Source organism: Chiloscyllium plagiosum, chromosome 25 (genome assembly GCF_004010195.1).
Source record: "Chiloscyllium plagiosum isolate BGI_BamShark_2017 chromosome 25, ASM401019v2, whole genome shotgun sequence".
Classification (NCBI taxonomy): Eukaryota; Metazoa; Chordata; class Chondrichthyes; order Orectolobiformes; family Hemiscylliidae; genus Chiloscyllium; species Chiloscyllium plagiosum.
The window spans coordinates 23,724,374-23,744,350 of NC_057734.1; the positions used below are offsets into that span (position 1 = coordinate 23,724,374).

Here is a 19,977-nt window from a genome sequence, read left to right on the forward strand (position 1 = left end):
GCCAGGGACCCGTCTCAGGGACTGTATGTGTGGTGTTTGCACATTCTCTGTGTCTGCGTGGGTTTCGTCAAGGTGCTCCAGTTTCCTCTTACAATCCAAAGACATGCAGGATAGGTGAACAGGCCAAGCTAAATTGCCTGTAGTGTTCAGGGATGTTTAGGTTAGGTGCATTAATTGGGGTAAAATGTAGAGTAATAGGGTAGGGAATGGGTCTGGGTGGGTTACTCTTCAGAGCGTCGGTGTGGACTTTTGGGCCAAATGGCCTGTTTCCACACTATAGGGATTCTAATTTACTCTGGTCCAATCAGGGAGCCCTGACTGACTGATAAGAACAGAAGTGTCTATTTTGATTTAGTCCCTACCCTCCTTTCACTGTTTTGATCACACAGCACTGCCCTTTGATGTGAAAGGCAGTGTTTGTCACTGGCCACCCGGGTGTTTTCCTATCTTCCTGGTGGTGGAAATTGAATAAAAAATTCATGCACTTTGTGTCCTTCACTGTGTTTCACACCTGCGCACACACACCATGGGTGCTGGGGATAAAATAAGCACTACCGCACTTAGGTGGTAGTGTGGGGGTTTAAAAAAAAATAAACAAGAAATTCACTGTTAAAAAAAAAAGAACAGAAGTGTCAGACATCCTGTTCACTCCGAGACCTGGCTCAGTGTCAAGGCCTCTCCATGTGTAAATAAAGGCTGATTTGGTGGCAGGATACTGGCCTCTGTGGAGTTATTTCAGGTTGAGGGTGTTTTTGTGACTGGAAGGCTGTGGCCAGCCAGTGTGGTTCTGCAGGAATTGGTGTTGAGACCCTTCAGTGATTTAGACTGGAGTGCTGAAGGGTTGATCTGTAAGCGCACAGATGATACAAAAAATGGTAGAGTGATAAATAGTGAGGAGGATAGTCTTAGGTTGCAGGAGGATACAGATGAGCTGGTCAGAGTTGCTGATCAGTGGTAAACTGAATTCCATCTGGATAAGTGGGAGGTGATATACTTGGGTAGGACAACCAAGGAAAGGGAATACATAAACAGTAGGACCATAGTTTGCACTGATCATCAGAGAGACCTTGGTGTGCATGTCCCGCAGACCTATAAAGGTAGCAAGACAGGAAGATACAGTGGTTAAATCGGCAGATGAACATCTGCTTTTATTTGTCGAGACACAGAGTTTAACATCAGGGAGACTATGCTTGGGGCGACACAGTGACTCATGGTTAGCACCGCTGCCTCACAGCACCAGGGACCCGTGTTTGATTCTAGCCTCAGACGAGTGTCTGTGTGGAGTTTGCACATTCTCTCTGCGTGAGTTTCCTCTGGGCGCTCCAGTTTCCTCCCACAATCCAAAGATGTGCAGGCCAGATGAATTAGCCATGCTAAATTGCCTATAGTGTTCAGGAATCTGTAGGTTAGGCGCATTAGTCAGGGGTAAATGTAGGATAATAAGGCAGGGGAATGGGTCTCGGTGGGTTATTCTTCAGAGGGTCAGTGTGGACTTGTTGGCCGAAGGGCCCGTTTCCACACTGTAGGGATTCTATGAAAAGTGTATCAAACATTGGTTAGGCCACATCTACAGTATTGTGTGCAGTTCTGGAATTCACATTATAGAAGGAATATGATTACGCTGGGGAGGGTGCAGAGGAGATTTACCAGAATGTTGTCTACATTGGAGAGTTTCAGTTACGAATAGAGGTTGTTTTCCTAAGAGCAGAGAAAATTGATCAGTGACATTATTGAGACGTATAAACATTTGAGGGTATAGATCGGGTAGACAGAAGGAACATTTTCCCATTGGTAGAGGGATCAGTGACCAGGTGGCATAGATTCAAGATGAGGGAATGTGACGACAGTATATTTTTCACCCAGACGGTGGTGGGAATTTGAAACTCTCTGCTTGTATTGTTTGGTCAAGGCAGAAACCCTCATAACATTTCAAGTATTTAGATGTGCACTTGCAATGCCAAGGTGTGCAAGGCTATGGGCCAGGGGCTGGTAAATTGGATTGGAGTAGTTGGGTGCTTGTTATGATTAGTGCAAACTCGATGGGCAGAAAGGCCCTTTTCTGTGCTGTAGGCCTCTATAATACTGGTTTCTCAACAGTAGCCATGGGCTCCTATCTTATCAAGTAGCCTTATGTGTAGTCTCTTATTGAATACCTTTTGAAAATCAAAATATATTAAGTCTACTGCTCACCTTTTATCTATCCTGCTTGGCACTCCCTCAAAAGAAATTAAACAAAATAGTCAGGCATGATTTTCCCTTCATGAAGCCAACTTACTCTGAACAATTATATTATGTATTTCTGACTGCTGCATTACTACATCTAATACTCTAATATTCTCCCAATGATAGATGTTAATCCAACTGGCCTACAGTTCTCTAATTGTTTTGTCTCCCTTTCTTGGTGAGTAAGTGTTACATTGGCATTTTTGGGGGTTTGCTAGTTTAAGGATTTTAAAAGGTTTCTAACATCACAATTAAAAGAACATTTCAAAAAAATGTCAATATGCTCAGAATCTCTCCATGGATCTGATGGGTGAAGAGGCTTTGCCTTCTGGTAACTTCTTGATTGATAGAGTGGACAATGATGGGACCCTTATGTCTCAACCTCAACACGTAGGCTTCTACTAATGTTGATCTGCCAAGAACTGTGGTGAAGGAGAACTGGTGACAGAGACAAGGCTAAGAACATGAAGCCCCTGCACAAGAACGTGCACACAAGTGACAGATGCACAAATGCTGTCGGACATCTGTGTTAGGATCGAGACATCTTTGAGGAGCATCATTCGTGAGCAGCAAGTTCTCTTCAGTATACCTTCTGCTTATCCCAAATGGGGAACAGCCCAGAAAAGCTGATCCACAAATAAGATGTCCCTCACTTTCTCATAATCAGGAAGCCTCATTCTGCAGGATTACAATCTGTGTGGTCAAAGAAACAAAACTAATTTTTGCAATTTGTAATTTTAAAACATTCACCAATGATATCAAAAGTGACCATTCAGAAAAGGCAGCAATCATATCTCATGAAACATCAATAATCTGAATTGACATAATTGTTCCCTGTGGGATCTGACTTCCAGTGAGGGCTAGCTGAATGAATAAGCAGGTGCATACACCGTTCACTGGAAAAGAAAGATTGACAGTGATTCTCCTGCCAACAGGAGTTGATTTTGTAACCTGGAATTGAATGCTAAGTGTATTTCAAGAATGAAAAACTGTAACCAACATACTCTGCTTGCTCTACTAGGGCAGTTTGCATGGATTGTTTCTATTAACCAATGAGAAAAGTAGTCTGTATTTTAGTAATAATGTTATCTAGACAATAGTTCTGAGTAATTCCCCAGATAAACATTTGAAATTTACCTATGTTGTCCAATTGTTTCTAAACTTTTGGAGCTGCCCCTTTCAATTTTGCTATCCCCTAGCTTTTTTTATTTGCAATTCTAACCACTTGTAATTCCATGTCATTTATATAAATTTGAAATAGTCCCACCACCTACAAAACCTGAAGTATCACAATCCATCCTTCTTTCACAATAACATAATTTTTCTGATTAGTATTCATTTCCTAGTTACTGAGTTGCTTATCCATTCCTGTTACTTATGCTTCATTATAATTTTGTATCAAATTAATACATTTTTGTGAAATTTTAATCAAATTATTTTTTATAAGTCAAAGTACAACACATGAGTCAAAGTACAACACACGATGCAGTTTCATACAATTCACTTAGGTTGCCATTTCTTAAAAGGAGTCAAGATTAGGCAGAGTTTTCTCCTTCTGTCTGAATCCAAGTCAACTGTTTTTATCAGATTGTTATTGTATAGATAATTCTTACTTTTACTTCTGATAATAAATTCAATCATTTTACATGTATTGGCAGGATGATTAATGAAGAAATAGGAGCAGTAGGTCATTTGCCCTTAAGTCTGCGCTGCCAATCAATGAAATCACGGTTGATGTTCCATTTCTTTGCCATTTTCCCACACTACCCCATATCCCTTGATATCAGGTAGTTGGCCATTAGCTTCTGCTTGTATACCTTTTCTGAATATAGATAATGTATTCACTAACCCTCACCACACAACAAATTGTATTATGGCAAAAGACTATTATTAGTCCTTAGTTGGAATATTATGCTCAGGTTTGGATTCATCACACGGTAGTTAATATTGAGATTTTGAAAGGGTGTAGAATAGGCCAAAGCTCACTACCTATTAGTTGCTAAGATAAGCCAAAAGAGTTGGAACTCATCATCACAGCATTATAGTCTTAGGATGGATACGATGGAGATGCACAATGTGATGATTCTGTTTGAGCTGTCAAGCCTCACTGGGACATCAGTGTGCTGAAAATCAAGCCACTCTATTTCTGGAGTCATCATAATATTTGAAATGTTTTAACAAAGTCCCCAACTTATCTGACTGACTGATTAGACTCAGATTAACAGAAAACATGGGAGAAAACAGTTGGTTTTCTTTGGCTTCAAGTTTTGTATTGGAGAGAGAGAAAGACACACACTATCTGACCTTTTAACAGTCTGAAGGCTTTGCCAGCATCATTTGTATGCACAAGCTCTTCAACTATCCAATAGCTAATCAGATAATCAGCTAATCAGATTGTGGACATAGATACCACTATTATGCGTGGGAACACCTCCCACCTTGTACATGGCAGGTACTCATGTGACTCAGCCAACATTGTCTATCTTACACATTGCAGGCAAGGGTGCCCGGAGGTATGTTACATTGGGGAAACCGAGCAAAGGCTATGACAACGGATGAATGGGCACCGCACAACAATCAACAGACAGGAGGGTTCCCTCCCAGTTGGGGAACACTTCAGTGGTCCAGGACATTCAGCCTCGGACCTTCGGGTGACCATCCTCCAAGGTGGACTTCGGGAAAGGCAGAAGAGGAAAGTGGCCGAGCAGAGGCTGATAGGTAAATTCGGTACCCATAGGGAGGGCCTCAACTGGGACCTAGGGTTCATGTCACATTACAGATGATCACCATTGCACTACACACACACACACACTCTCACATACACATGGACACAGGTACACACAGACGCGCGCACAGACACCCACACACACCCTTATAGACACCCACATTTCCACACTCACACATGCACCCCCTCACAGACTTAAGACACTCTGCACTCACCCCACACACACACACACACACACACACAGATGGACAAAGATGCACATGCACACATATATTTTGTGTGGTGAATTTGTACTTGCAGAGTTACATTGCACTTTGCTCAAAAACTGCATACATTCATGTAGAACTCTGAGCTCAAAAACTGCATGATTTTATGTAAATCTCTGTTATCTCACTTTTTAGATTAGAATCAATCTAAACATCATGGCAGAGACAGAGAACACAGGGGGTTAACACCTTCAATATATTGTCTAGCTATCACCATTGTTAACAGCTAACCCGAGAGTGCAACTTTAAAAACAAGGGTTTTGTGATTTACACATGAAAGAAGTGAAACTATCACTGTATTCTAACAGATGAAAGGCTTAACAGACAATCAATTTTTCAATGTATAATTTCAGTTACATCACACTGCAAATTTTTGCTATAATTTCTGTGTTACGATCGAGCCCTCCACAATCACCCGATGAAGGAGCGTCGCTCCGAAAGCTAGTTTGCTTCCAATTAAACCTGTTGGACTATAACCTGGTGTTGTGTGATTTTTAACGCTAATCAGATAGTTATTGTCAGGCTAATGGCCTGTCATCCACAACTGGTCACAACTCCACATACCAATTAGTGACCCTTCGCTGGCCGAATATCACTTTGTTTACACTCACTGGAGCTGTGCTATCTGCTCTTACACTTCCACTCTTACAAAGTTAAATGTAATGAGTTAAATTAAATGAGTTTCGGTAACATGCTTTTGAAAAGTAAGCAATTCCTTCCTCGGTTCTTCATTGTAAGACAGTCCTCTTCCCAGTTCAGCCCACATCAAAAATAAAGTAAAATGAAACGATGTTGATCTTTATAGCTGATTGGACCTTGTGCCTGAATTTATATGTGCTCTGTGCCCCATCCCTCTGCAAAATAAGTTTAAACCATCCTCAACAGCAGTATCAAGCCTCCCAGCAAGGACACTGGACCCATTTTGGTTCAAGTGGAACCTGTTCAGCTTGTTCAGGTCCCACCTACCCCAGAAGCAGCCCCAGTGATCCAAAAATCTAAAAGCCTCCTTCCTAAACCATCCTTTTAGCTTTATGTTATAGAGTCATAGAGATGTACAGCATGGAAACAGACCCTTCGGACCAACTCGTGCATGCCAACCAGATATCCCAACCCAATCTCGTCCCACCTGCCAGCATTTGGCCCAAATCCCTCCAAACCCTTCCTATTCATATACCCATCCAGATGCCTCTTAAATGTTGCAATTGTACCAGCCTCCACCACTTTCTCTGGCAGCTCATTCCATACGCGTACCATCCTCAGTGAAAAAGTTGCCCCGTAGGTCTCTTTTATATCTTTTCCCCTCTCACCCTAAACCTATGCCCCCTAGTTCTGGACTCCACCACCCCAGGGAAAAGACTTTGTCTATTTATCCTATCAATTCCCTTTATGATTTTATAAATCTCTATAAGTCACCTCTCAGCCTCCGACGCTCCAGGGAAAACAGCCCCAGCCTATTCAACTTCTCCCTATAGCGCAAATCCTCCAACCTTGGAAGCATCCTTGTAAATCTTTCATGAACCCTTCCAAGTTTCACAACATCTTTCCAATAGGAAGGAGACCAGAATTGCATGCAATATTCCAACAGTGGCCTAACCAATGTCCTGAACAGCCACAACTTGACCTCCCAAACTCCTGTACTCAATACTCTGACCAATAAAAGAAAGCATACCAAACATCTTCTTCACCATCCTATCTACCTGCGACTCTACTTTCAAGGAGCTATGAACCTGCACTCCAAGGTCTCTTTGTTTAGCAACACTCCCTTGGACCTTACCATTAAGTGTATAAGTCCTGCTAAGATTTGCTTTTCCAAAATGCAGCACACTTATCTAAATTAAACTCCATCTGCCACTTCTTAGCTCATTGGCCCATCTGATCAAGATCCCATTGTAATCTGAGGTAACCGTTTTCGCTGTCCACTACACTTCCAATTTTGGTGTTCATCTGTCCTATCTTCCTGTCCTTATACTCAAGTAACATATGGCACTGGAAGTGCTAGAAATTAGTGTCTTAGTAGTCTTCCTCTTCAATCTGTGATCCACCTCTCTCAATCCCTGTTGCAGAACGTCATTTTGTTTTACCCATGTCATTGAAACCGACATCTACCATGACTACTGACTGGTTCATTCTCTCTCTGCAGAATGTCCTGCAGCCATTCTGAGACATTCCTGACCATGGCACCAGGGAGGTAACATACTATTCGAGAGTTTCATTTGCTGCCACAGAACTGCCTATCAGTTCCCCTTACAATTGAGTACCCTATCACCAAAGCCAACCCAGACTTTTGCCTCACTTGCTGTACAGGTAGTTCTTCTATAACACGATGATTGCTTTCTTGTGTGACCCTGCATAATATAAAAATTGTATAATAAAATGTAGCACTTAGTGTTGGTGAAGCAATCACGTTTTAGCCAACACATGTTTAAAAGTTTGCGCTTTAGAAACAGCGTCCCCTATTCGTCAATCGCATTATAGCAATTTGCATTGATGAAATGAACATTATAGCAGAATTACCTGTACAGAAAAGCCAACCATTGTGCCACAAACATGGCTGTTGTTGCTTTCCCAAGAGGACCCTCCACCAAAAGTACACAACAAGGTATATCAAGGTATATTGAGAAAGGATAGTTACGGGGACTCCTGCACTGCTTCCCCACACTTACTAGTCCTCCAGGTGGGCCACCCAATGCTTTTCTGCCCGTGTAGCCCTTACTAGTCATGTGACCAGCTCACTAAATGTGCTACTCATAATAGCCTCAGCATCATGGATGCTAGATAGTGAGTGTTTCCACAGCTCCAGGCACTCCATGCAGCTGCAGCTGCAGCTGAACACTCTTCCTACATACATGGTCACCATGATCACTGAAAGGGTTACAAAATTATAACAGGCATAGCCAGATTTTATCGTGAGAATCTTTTCCCCACGGCAGACACGTCCAAGCTTAAACATGCTTAAGTTTAAAGGCAAGGAGTAAGTGGTTTAGAGAAGATGGGAGATAAAAAATAAATTCAGCCAGAGGGTGGTAGAAATATGGAACTTGCTGCCTGACAGAGTGGTGGAAACAAGTACTCTTGCAACATTTAAGAAGCATCTGGATGAGTAGTTAAAATGTTGTGGCATAGTAGATTAGATTAGATTCAATACAGTGTGGAAACAGGCCCTTCGGCCCAACCAGTCCACACCGCTCCTCTGAAGAGTAACCTACCCAGACTAATTGACCTGACACTATGGGCAATTTCGCACGGCCAATCCACCTGACCTGCACATCTTTGGACTGTGGGAGGAAACCGGAACACCTGAAAGAAACCCACGCAGACACGGGGAGACAGTTACCCGAGGCTGGGATTGAACCTGGGACCCTGGTGCTGTGAGGCAGAAGTGCTAACCACTGAGCCACCGTGCTGCCCCACGGTGGTTATGGACCAATTGCAGACAAATGAGATTAACGTATTTTGATATTGTTGGCTGGCATAGACATAGTGGGCTGAAGAGCCTGTTTCTATGATATATGACTATGACAATTTTTCACTGTCACAATGCTCCAGAAATCTCCTAATGCACACACCAGTCTAAAAGCATTACTGATGTGCAGTCACTTGGATTCAGCTGTGATTATAACAGCATGAAGCAAATATACTGCATGATCCTTAAACTGGGGAACTGATTTCCCTTAAGTCATTCAACATTATAAGAAACCATTTTGCCCTAAATAGAAAACATGATTCACAATGACCACTTCCTGCAAGGCCTGTCCAGTGAATCATTCCAGTACAAGTGAACATTTTTATGCATGAACTCAGCAAGGATTTTAACCAATACCACTACAAAGCTCAATCTCTGAATGAATACCCAAATAAAAAAAAAGGAACCACACGGTAGTTAGCAAGAGCAGAAGGAAAGTTGATTTCTCTTACCCAAGCAAAGTAATGCTGTGACTGTTTGTTTGTTTGTAATCCTCCCACCACCACCTTGTGCATGAGATTACAAACTCAGCACAGACCAGGGATGAAACCAGTGATAATTATTTTTGGTTAACCTGTTTGGACAGATTATGATGCATCTCCATGGTATGTGGAGACTTGAACCTGGACCTTCTGGTCCAGAGGTAGGAATAGTACCACTGTGTTACAAAGCCCTCATGATAATGCAGAGCTGGTAACATGTTTTATAAATACATTCCTGACTGGGCATAAACCATTTGGTCATGGTCCTTATCACCTCCTGATCTTAACAGGCCTAATTTCAGGAAATCAAAATCAAGAAAAGTTGCATCAACTCCTTGATCTGCCTGTCCCCAACACTAACACAATCAAATCATGAAACTTAGACGTGTCTAAGCACAATGTAATCAAACCTGCACCAAGTCCATAATACATATAAATTCTGAAAATTAAATAGTAAAATGACAGACTTCAATTACTAGAGGGTGTGTTCATTCTTTTCAATGAAACACTACTTTCAGTTTCAGTGCAAAAATTTAGAGTAACACAGAGAAGATCCAAAGGATATCTCTTTTACATTTACATCTTAAAGAATATGTAAAATTCTTGTGAAAGCATTAGAAAGAAAAGCAGGAATAGACCATATGCCTCTTCAATAAAATCGTGGCTTATTATTCTCCACTGTCCCATCCCTAATCTTTATCCTCTATTGCTGAAATTCTTTCAATAGTTCTCAATCTGTCCAAGTTTTGATAAACAGTAAACTCAACAACTCAACCACTCCCACCAAACTATGATTTTGATAATCGGGAGACTCGATTACTTACCTAAATTTACAGGTCAAATTAAGCCAATGGACAATTGAGAAGAAGAATGCAAAATCAGTTCCCCAAAGGGTTAATAATGGGTAAAAGTACTGGACAATAAACATCAGAAAGCTGCAAGTTTACTTTTCAGATACCTGATTTAAGCTCAGTCCTACCAGATGGCAGACATTAGGTAAGAACAGAATCAGTTCAGCTGCAATCAAACTCTATCACAACCAAATAGCTGATGGGAACTTTTCTTCATCTTGACTCAAAGAATTGCCATGGGTCAGAAAGTCACTGCCTTCAGAGAAAACAGACCAAAGTAAGTCAATCCATTGCAGCTCTATTTGTAGGTGCATAGAGCATTTGACCCACTTTTATGTATTGTCTTCAGATTCTATTGCAACACAATGTCGAGTTTTCTGCTAGTCTGAGAATACAATCTCTCTTTCCCAGTATCTTCATCTCTGCTAAAATGGTGATACTGCAAGCTTAGTTTTTGTGAGAGATTTCACAGAATTTAAGTGATTACAACTGCCCAGTTTCTTGAAAATTGAATAGATGAAAGGTGCAACTCCAAATGTTCGTCACATAACAAATTTTGTGGTTATAATTTTTATCACTGAGTAATGCTGTGGTTTCCCAACTTGCTGGCCTACATGATCTCTTTTCAAAGCTCTTAAAATAGTTTCATATTGGGTCTCCTTTATAGCTGGTAGATCAAAAGGTGAAGCGAGCTTTGCTCATTTTAGGGCTGCAGAATACATAAAACAGTACTGTTATCAAATGATACACTCAGGAAAGCACTGGAATAGTTGAGACTGAAGGTGGCAAAGGCATGGATGAGAATTTCAGCGAAAGAACGGAGGAAGAACTGGAGTCAGGTGAGGTTAGAAACATTGCCACATGGCGATCTTGATGCCAACCCAAGTTTGGTCACCCCTTTCATAGGTCTATTTCACCTTTATTAATTTGCAATATTATCTAAATACCACGCACACATTTCAGAGCTGATCCAGAGCCTATCTCACTTAAATATATTTATTTTTATTTTAACAAACCAAAACAATCTTGTTGAAATACAAAACACTCTATCCAATGTATCTATTCACCATGTGATGTGATGACTATCAACATCCTTTTAAAGAAGTGAAAGTCATGTTGTAACACAGCAGTGTACAGCAACTAACATACAATAGATTTGATTTACAAAACAGTTGCCCTGTTTTACAAAACTGCCAATACTTAGTACAAGGAAAAGGTTGCTGCTGGTTTAATAGAGAAATAACTCAATTTTTAATGAAAATGTTCTTATTTCTCTCATCTTATGGCCTTCGATGGGATGCTACATAAATATAATTTCTTCTTTTTCTTATACCAAATACATTTCAACAAACTGCAGATTGTACTATTTCCAGTTCTGAGGCCAAGGATGTTCCAAAGAGGGAAGTCAGAATAAATACTTTATTTTTTTTTAAAAAGTGGTGACCTGAATATAATGAGATAACAAAACATAAAGTTCAGATCCTGCTTTGTATATGCAAATTTCTTTTACACAAATCCACATGATAATTCATTTAACTCACATCAACTCACTCATCATCTTATTATTACAATGTCTGATTGAGTTACCAATTTACAAGAAAACATTTTCACACTCCTGTGCGATGTGATAGAACAGATGTTGAATCAGAGAGCTGGTTGAAGCACCAAGAAAGTAGTGAGGGCTCAAGACAGTATATTAATTAAGCTCTTCAGAAGAGACTTAATGTCATATTAATGAGAAGAATGAAGGCGAAAAAGTAAAAGAAAAATGGAAGAACTGCAGATGCTGGAAATCTGAAACAAAAACAGAAATTGCTGGAAAATCTCAGCAGGTCTGGCATCAACTATGAAAAGAAATCAGAGTTAATGTTTCAGAACTTCAGTCCACAAGAAGGGTCACTAGGCCCAAAATGTTAACTCTGATTTCTCTCTACAGATGCTGGCAGACCTGCTGAGATTTTCCAGCAATTTCTGTTTGTCTTTGAAGAAGTAACTTATAGAATAGAATATTCCAGATACCAGAAATCTGACTTTGAATATTTATTTCTGTGTAATTGTGCAATTGTAACGATGGTACCAGGATGCACAGTAAATGGACTTTGAGCATTCACATGTTGAAAGGAAAGCAAAAAAAACTGAGTCTTACCATGCGTTTATACATTCTCTAATATCTGTTGTCCATAAATTCAACTGCTGATCATTGCTAGCTTCAAAAATAACTTCTAAGAAGCTGTTGACCTAGTTCAAGGGAAAAGAAGAGAAATGTCAAGATTCAGCAAACAGCTTCAACAAAAGATCAAAAATCTAATCTTGCTTCCTTCAGACTCCACGCTGCAATTCACCTCAAAGTCACTTCTGTGCCTTTTCTAAAGAATTAATGTTTTTATAGAATTACTTTTTTAGATAAATGATTTGCTTAACTTGTAGGGTTTCACAACTTGGCTTCTTTCCAAATTTTCATGACAGGTCTATTTTATTGTCATTAAATTATTGCTAAAATTTATTTTTCCAACAATGAAAGAAACTCAAGCAGATAACCAAGTCTACATAATACAATGAGAAGCAGAAACATATACATGATCTCAAGACTAATTATTCAGGCTGCCCTATGGCATGTACCTTTCCCCAATTAAAAGGGCAAGCAGATAACTTGCTCCAAGGTCTCTGTCAATGCTACCCTGTCACAAGCTACTGCAAACTGCAGCGTAACAAATCAGAGTGCTGTCTTCATCTACTTTTCTTTAACATAGTAGTAAATCACCTGATCTTCCCATCACCTTTCCTGGATTGCACAAATAATCCCTTACAGAAAAACTGTGAATGCAAGCCTACGTCCTACCAATCCTATTTGATAGTATATCAGTATATCAAAGCATATGTATGAATCACAAATGAGAAGAAAATGGTGTTTGACTGTGTTAATCATTTGAATATTTGTGACAGTTATTGACTGAAGAAGCTAGATGCATTTAGCACAGAAATAGGAAGTTACCACTAGTTCTGAAAGTAAATCACTTAAACATTTGTTAAATTCCATTTACAAAATTATTGTATTTTGGTTTGTCAATTATTAGATTTGTTTTAATTTTTTCATGTGCGCACTGCTAGGAAACCGGCATATTGTTCATTCCTAATTGCGTTTGAAAAGGTAATGGTGAATCACCTTCTTGAAATGTTGGCATCCATTTGGTATAGATACATCCACTGTACTATTAAAAAGTGAGTTCCAGGATTTTGACCCAGCAACAGTGAAGGTAAAGATATAGTTCCAAGTTAAGATGGTGTGACTTGTACATAGGTGAATAAGTTGGACATGGGATTGCAAACTACAAGCGCGTTTAGGGGTACTCTGTATGTTTGTGTGAATTTTGAACCATTTGTTATTGGTGGTGTTACAGTCTTAGACTATGAATTTGTTTAATTAGTTTAGTGTTTGTCAATATACAGTCCTACTGTTTTAATCATTTGAAAGTCTCAACTTTTTGGGTACATATTTAGTAATGTGATTTAAAGCTGAATGGGATTTTGTAGGAACAGTATAAATGTGGATGTTAATACAGGTCGTTCTTCTATAATGTGATGGTTGTGTTCTTGTGCAACTCCACATTATAGAAAAATCATGCTATAGAAACAGTGCTGAAAGTGTTGGTGATGTAATCGCATTACAGCAACACACATTTTAAAAGTTTGAGCTTTAAAAACAGTGTCCCCAATTCGGAAATTGCATTACAGCGAATTCACGTTAACAAAACACACGTTATTGCAGAACAACCTGTAGGTCTGTTGAAGAACTGTTGAGCAAAGGGATACTATCTTGTAAGCTGAAGTCAGGTTTCAGAGTTGCTGGTTGAACAGAACCTAAAATCCTGAATGGCAACTAGCCAACAACCATACTGGTGGCATTGAAGGAAACAAATGTTTTCAATTTTTGGCTTTTGAGAGCTCCACTGTGATTTGGTTGCGCTAATGTGACTGTGTTAGGTTAACTATTTGTGTTTGTTTGTGGTTTTGTGGTTGTGCACTTTTTAGTATACTTTTCTGCATGCATGCACTTGTGATTGTTTTCATTCTTTGTCCTACGTTAATTATTAGGAATTTGCTAGTTTGAAAAGTTTGTTATTTTTTCTCAGGCATTTGAGCTGAAAGTCTTCAGCAAGGCCCAAGACCGAAAAGTGGAACTTTTAGGCTGTATCAAACAAACACGAGCAGGGCATCATTCTTGGAGCAGGTTGGACCTGAAGCTGAGAAAATAGGTCAACAACGTTTTTTTCTTTTTTTTCCAGCAGCAGGGAAACCATTTGTCAAGACATGGATTGTATATGTTTTCTCAAAATTAATTTGTAACATTAAACCCCATCTTAATCAGCGATTTTCAGTCTTCAAGACCGCAAGCATACCACCTCACGGTGAACTGTGCAGCAACAGCACCACCTAATGGCTTTCTGTCACAGCATGACATGCAAATGTTGACAGTGGTTTGTCCCTTTACAAACCGTCAACGTAAAAAACATAACTCAAAATTTGCAGTATGAAGTGAGATCTTTGCACAATACTTTATATTGCAAATATAAATATATTCAAATCTAATTGAAATCTTCAAGGTATTAACGGTAAATTCAAAAGATAACGCAACTATTTCTATTGGTTGGGGATTCTAGAGCTAGGGGTGTAATCTGAGTATTACAGCCAGAGAGATGTTAGGAGGTTCTCCTACACCCAAAAGGTGATTAATGTTTATAACGCTCGTCCACAAATGGCAGTGGATGAATGGTCAGTTGTTAAATTTAAATCTGAGATAGAGATATTATTCTGTCACACAAAGGTATTCAGAGAAATGGGCTACGGCATATATAAGAAGAGAGGTCACAGATCAGCCATGATCTCCTTGGATGGTGGAACACACTTGAGGCTGTATTGCCCTACTCCTGTTCCTAAATTACTTGATATTCCAAGAGTCTGTGAATAATAAGTCGAAACTATGTGAAGCCAAACCAAGTAGGTCTATTTAGGTCACTAGTAAATTTGTTACCATTTCATCCAAACCCATTACCTCTGACCCTTGAAGTTCTGCAATTTGGTCATGATGTCACAGCTTCTCAAGTGAAGTCTTAGTGTGCGTGATACAATTACTACCTGTGTAATGCATATTAAATATATCCAGAAGTTTGGTCCATTACAGGTTATTAGCTAGGTTAATAAATGTTTGATATGAATGATAAGATTCATGAAGTACAATGGCAGAGTACAATTAGAATTTGGTACTGTCTGCCCTTTGGTACTTTGTCCACTTAAGTCCAGCTGACAAATATTGGGACATTGTTCAATTATTAGGGAGAGAGTAGAATCAAAGCTGACCTTTCTTCGCCTGACGTATATGACTGATTTTTCTCTTCTCTGGCCAAGTTCGCAATAACAGATGACTATTTTGCTTCTGTCTGCGCTGAGGCCAGGTAATTCAATACAGACTGGGAATCAAGTTTTGCACATTCAGGCCTGAATGGCTCAGTACCACACAACAGAGCACATTAGAGTACTGCTGACATTCAAAAATGCAGGGTTGATGATTTTTTTTAAGACTAGAAATGGTGAATTAATAGATATGAGGAACAATTTGGGAAAAAAATAACTGAGGACATGTATGCTGGAATCAATAAGATAAAGGAAAATGGCTTTGTCTGTTGGATCTCAATATCATCCCAATGGGATGTTTTTCATGACTTTTGTTTCAGTTAGAAAAAGAACTGACGAAATGGGGCAGTTACCTAAGGAATTCATAAATAACATGATAATTATTCCTCAAAATTACTTGTAATAAGTGTCCTAGCCTGTGCTGAACATCTGGCCTCCAAACCTCAAGGTACTGTATTTAAATCCACCTGGAATCAAATTGGGCAAATTGTTCTCCCATTTTAGAATGTAGAAAAGAATATCAAAAAGGGTGTTTCTAACAGCATGAGCATTGAAGTATGTACATGATGGGATTAGGCTGAACATGTAATTGGACCAAGAGAAAGTCAACATCATCGAAGCTGTTTTTGGAAAACACTGTCATTCCAGCCGAGTCTAACTGTGTATCAGAATGATATATTGGAAACTGACATTTGTAGCATTCAACCAGGAGGGAATCAATGCCTTCAGGAGGGCAAGCTCGCAGAAAGGAAGAAAAGATAAAAGCCCTAAATTTTTAATTTCAACTTCAATTTCAACTATATTTTTCAAATGAGAAGCAGGAATAGTGCTACCATCTCCCACCTGGAGATTTTTCAAGAAATAACAGAGTTGAAGGAGGTAACACTGTTGATTTGGTACACATAGACTTTCAAAGGTTTTCAATATAATGGCAAACAACAAATAAGTAAAATGTTTTGGTTCATGTAATAGAAGGCAGAGTAGCAACATGGATACAAAATTGCCTAAGTGATAGGTAACAGAATCAAAACAGAAAATCACCAATGGATTTTTTTTCGACTGAAGGATGGTTAGCACTGGAGTCCTCCAGGAGTTAGTATTGAGATGCTTGCTTTCTCAGATACATATCAATGACATGTAACTTGGTGTGCAGAAGATAATTTCAAAGTTTGTGGATGATTTGAAACTTGGAAAATCAGTAAAAATGTGTGGAGGACAGACTAGAACTTTAAAAGGACACCGACAAGTTGAAGTTGACAGATAAGTGGCAGATGAAGTTCCATGCAGAGAGGTGTAAGCTGATGCATTTCATAGGAAAAATGTGGGCAGACAATGTAAAGAGTACAAACCTAAAGGGGATGCAGAAGAAGGGCCAGTGTGCATATATGTACAAATCACTGAAGGTGACAGGATGAGTGGAGAGAGCATTTCAGACAATATCCTGGATGCCAAACTATAAGAAAGATTTGAATGCATTGCAGTTCATGTGGAAGAGATGTTAAAGACTGGTTCCAGGATGAAAAAATTCAGTCACAAGGACAGATTGGAATGATTGGTACAGATCTTCTTGGAGAGAAGTCAGTGAGGAGATCCAAAAGAAGTTTTAAAAAATCATTGGAGTTGGATATAGTAATTGGGGACAAGTTGTTTCCATTCGCTAAAGATTTAAGAATGAAAAGCACAAATATAAAGTGATCTTCAAAGGAACAAAATGAGATATGAGAAAAAACTTTTTCACAATACAAGTGGTTTGAGCCTGGAACGTACCGCCTGCAAGTGTGGTACAGGCAGCATCAACTGAGGCATTCAAAAGAGCTTTAGCTTATTATTTAAACCGAAACATATGAAAGGGTTTGGGGAAAGGACAAGGAATTACACTAAGCTATAACATTCATTTGGACAGCCAATGCGCACTCGATGGACCTAATAGCCTCTTTCTGCTCGGTAACACTTCTATGATTTCTCATTTATGCCAAGAGTTTCTTTTTTACATATTTCCCAATGCTGCTTTTGAGTTCTTACCATTCTTAGAAGAACATTCCTGCAGAGAACAAAACACCATTCAATTCTATCATATGCAATGTATCCATTGACCCCTCCAGGGGTCAAGCAAAAACTAAACACATAATTGGATAAATTTTCCATGATTTAACTGCAACATTACACTTCACATTATTGAAGTAGGTTATTTGAATTCCTCCTTCAACTTGCATTAAAGACACAAAGTCATCAACAGGTATTGTAAACGGCAAGCCGAAAGGAAGTACCATCTTTAGAGAGGGCCAAGCTTCTGAAGCAAGAGATGAAGGCCTCTGCAATTGTTGAATATACACAAAACTAACCAACAGCTGCAAAGCTTGCACATTGAAGGAAGATAAACTTGTTCATCAGACAAGCCTGAAATTCTGAATGAAATCCTGCACAAAGGACCTCAAGGCGTGCATTATAACTGTCCAATATATAACTGAAGGTAGAAAGAATTTTGGTTTGCTGTACTCTTCCAGAAATGTGATGCTGGAGCCAGCGAATTAACTTCAATAAAAAAAATACACGTCACAAAAATGTCATAAAAAGTGGATTCCAGATTGGTGAGGTGTGTTGAAACAGAAACATCTGTAACTCACTGACAATAGATAATGATGAAAGTGTTTCACAAGTTAAAGTATCGAGATAAACCAATACCATCAGCACAGTAACTTTATTGTTTGACAGACATCATCAGGAACAGTTTGCACCATTCAGAACACTGCTCATAATGCATCTTAAATAATACACAACATAGGTTATTACTGAGCACCTTATTACAACAGCAGCAAATGGTGCTCATAGCAACAAAGAATTCAATGCTGCACAACTAGTGTAATTCCACAACACAAAAATGTCCTCAAGGCACATTGACATTACCTAAGCTACACCCATTTACACCAACTCTTAATAGATTTTCTGGTCACACAATATCCCTTCCTAGTTCACATTAGTCGATATTGCAATTTCTTCTTTTAAGCTTATCCCTCTCTCCTTTAAATTGACTGTCCTAACCATCTATTCAAAAATACCAGCCCCTGACCCCACTCTCATTTCAAGTTACTAACCCATCCTGACCCTTCATTTCCTTTCCAAAGCACTTGAAAGTGCTGTCATCTCATCTCCAAAATCTGAAAGCATGTCATTAATTTTTATATGGATACTGAAGATACCCAAGTACCACCTCCCTTTATTCCTGTGCTGTTGCTAAATTATCAGAGAGCTAATTCAACATCAGATATTTGAATATCAGAAATTGCCTCCAATTAAATATCAGGAAGAATGAAACTACTTTTCAGTCCCTGCTACAACCTCTCTTCCTAGCTACTGACTCCAGCTGTCTCCCTAGCAACCACCTGAGATATAACCAGTTTGTTTGCAACCTTGTTGAAACATTTGCCACAAGGTTGAGCTTCCAGCTTCATATCTGTGCTGCCCATACGATCAACTTTGTCTGTCTCAGTTAATCACCTGCTGAAACCCTCATTTAGCTTCGCTATTTTTAGTCTCAACTACCCCAAAGCTAGTCTCCCACATTGTACCCCTTACAAACCCGAAGTCAGGCAAAAACTATGTTGCTTCATGTCTCAACCTGTACCAAGTCCCATTCTCTATTAGCCCTGAGCTTACTGACAACCTACACTGATCTAGATTATAAAATTCTCATTTCTGTTTTCAAATCCCTACATGACCTTGCACCCCTGCAGCCTCACTATTAATAATTGACTGTGTTGTTGGTGCACCTTCAGCTTCCACGATGTTAACCCATCCAGATTGATGGTCTTGCCTTCATTTGCCACTGTTCCAATTCTGGCATGGCCTTCTCTCCTCTCACCCCTCCCACCACCCCCCTACCCAAACTGCCTAACTTCCTCCTTTCAGACACTCTTTACGACTTACCTCTTTGACTAAGGTTTTGAGCACTTGACCCAATATCTCCTAATTTGGTGGCAAATCACATTTTGTTTAATAATGCGCCTGTGAAGTACCTTGGGACGTTTTGTTCAGGATACTCTATAAATAAGTTGTTGTAGTAGTAGTTATCAACTGTTATTTACCTTTAGTACAAAAGTGTTTATGTTGTCTGGCATCTCCAGTTGAGTACACTTCCTTATCTCTGTAATTGCAGAACAAGGAGTACTGTGCTTCGGTTTTGAGCACTGAAAAAGATGTATAAACAGAAAAAAGTTAGAATAAATTGGTGACAAGATTCATTCTTCTGTGAATGTAATCCATCTCCAGCATCTCATCAGTAGTGTCTTCATGTGACCAGTCTACAATGAAGGTTTTAATGAACAATGCCTTCTTTCTGCGCACTCTAGCATAGGTCTCACTTCTCACAATGTAGTCACAATATCAGTGCAGTGTTAGTATTCAGATAAACATTTGTGGAGTCTTTAATAATCCGTGGCTCTATACAGATTTTAAATCAGGCTTTTAATTCACTTGTGAAAACAATTTACATAATGCACTGGGAGAACAAGAGCCAGAATGTGCAGCTGACCGGAAATTGCTCTCTGCTTACTAATGGGAA

The 19,977-nt window shown here is 39.4% G+C and overlaps 1 protein-coding gene across 1 annotated transcript in view; it reads right to left on the reverse strand.

Moving 5' to 3' along the window:
• LOC122562652 (SH2B adapter protein 3-like) overlaps positions 1-19,624 on the reverse strand; it is a 69,841-nt gene extending 50,217 nt beyond the window's left edge. Inside the window, exons 1-2 of the mRNA XM_043715676.1 lie at positions 19,502-19,624; positions 12,157-12,248 (exon numbers count right to left, since the gene is read on the reverse strand). Coding sequence (XP_043571611.1) covers positions 12,157-12,248; positions 19,502-19,534 — 125 coding nt within the window. The 5' untranslated portion in view covers positions 19,535-19,624. The remainder of the gene's footprint in view (positions 1-12,156; positions 12,249-19,501) is intronic.
• Positions 19,625-19,977: the final 353 nt, after the last annotated feature.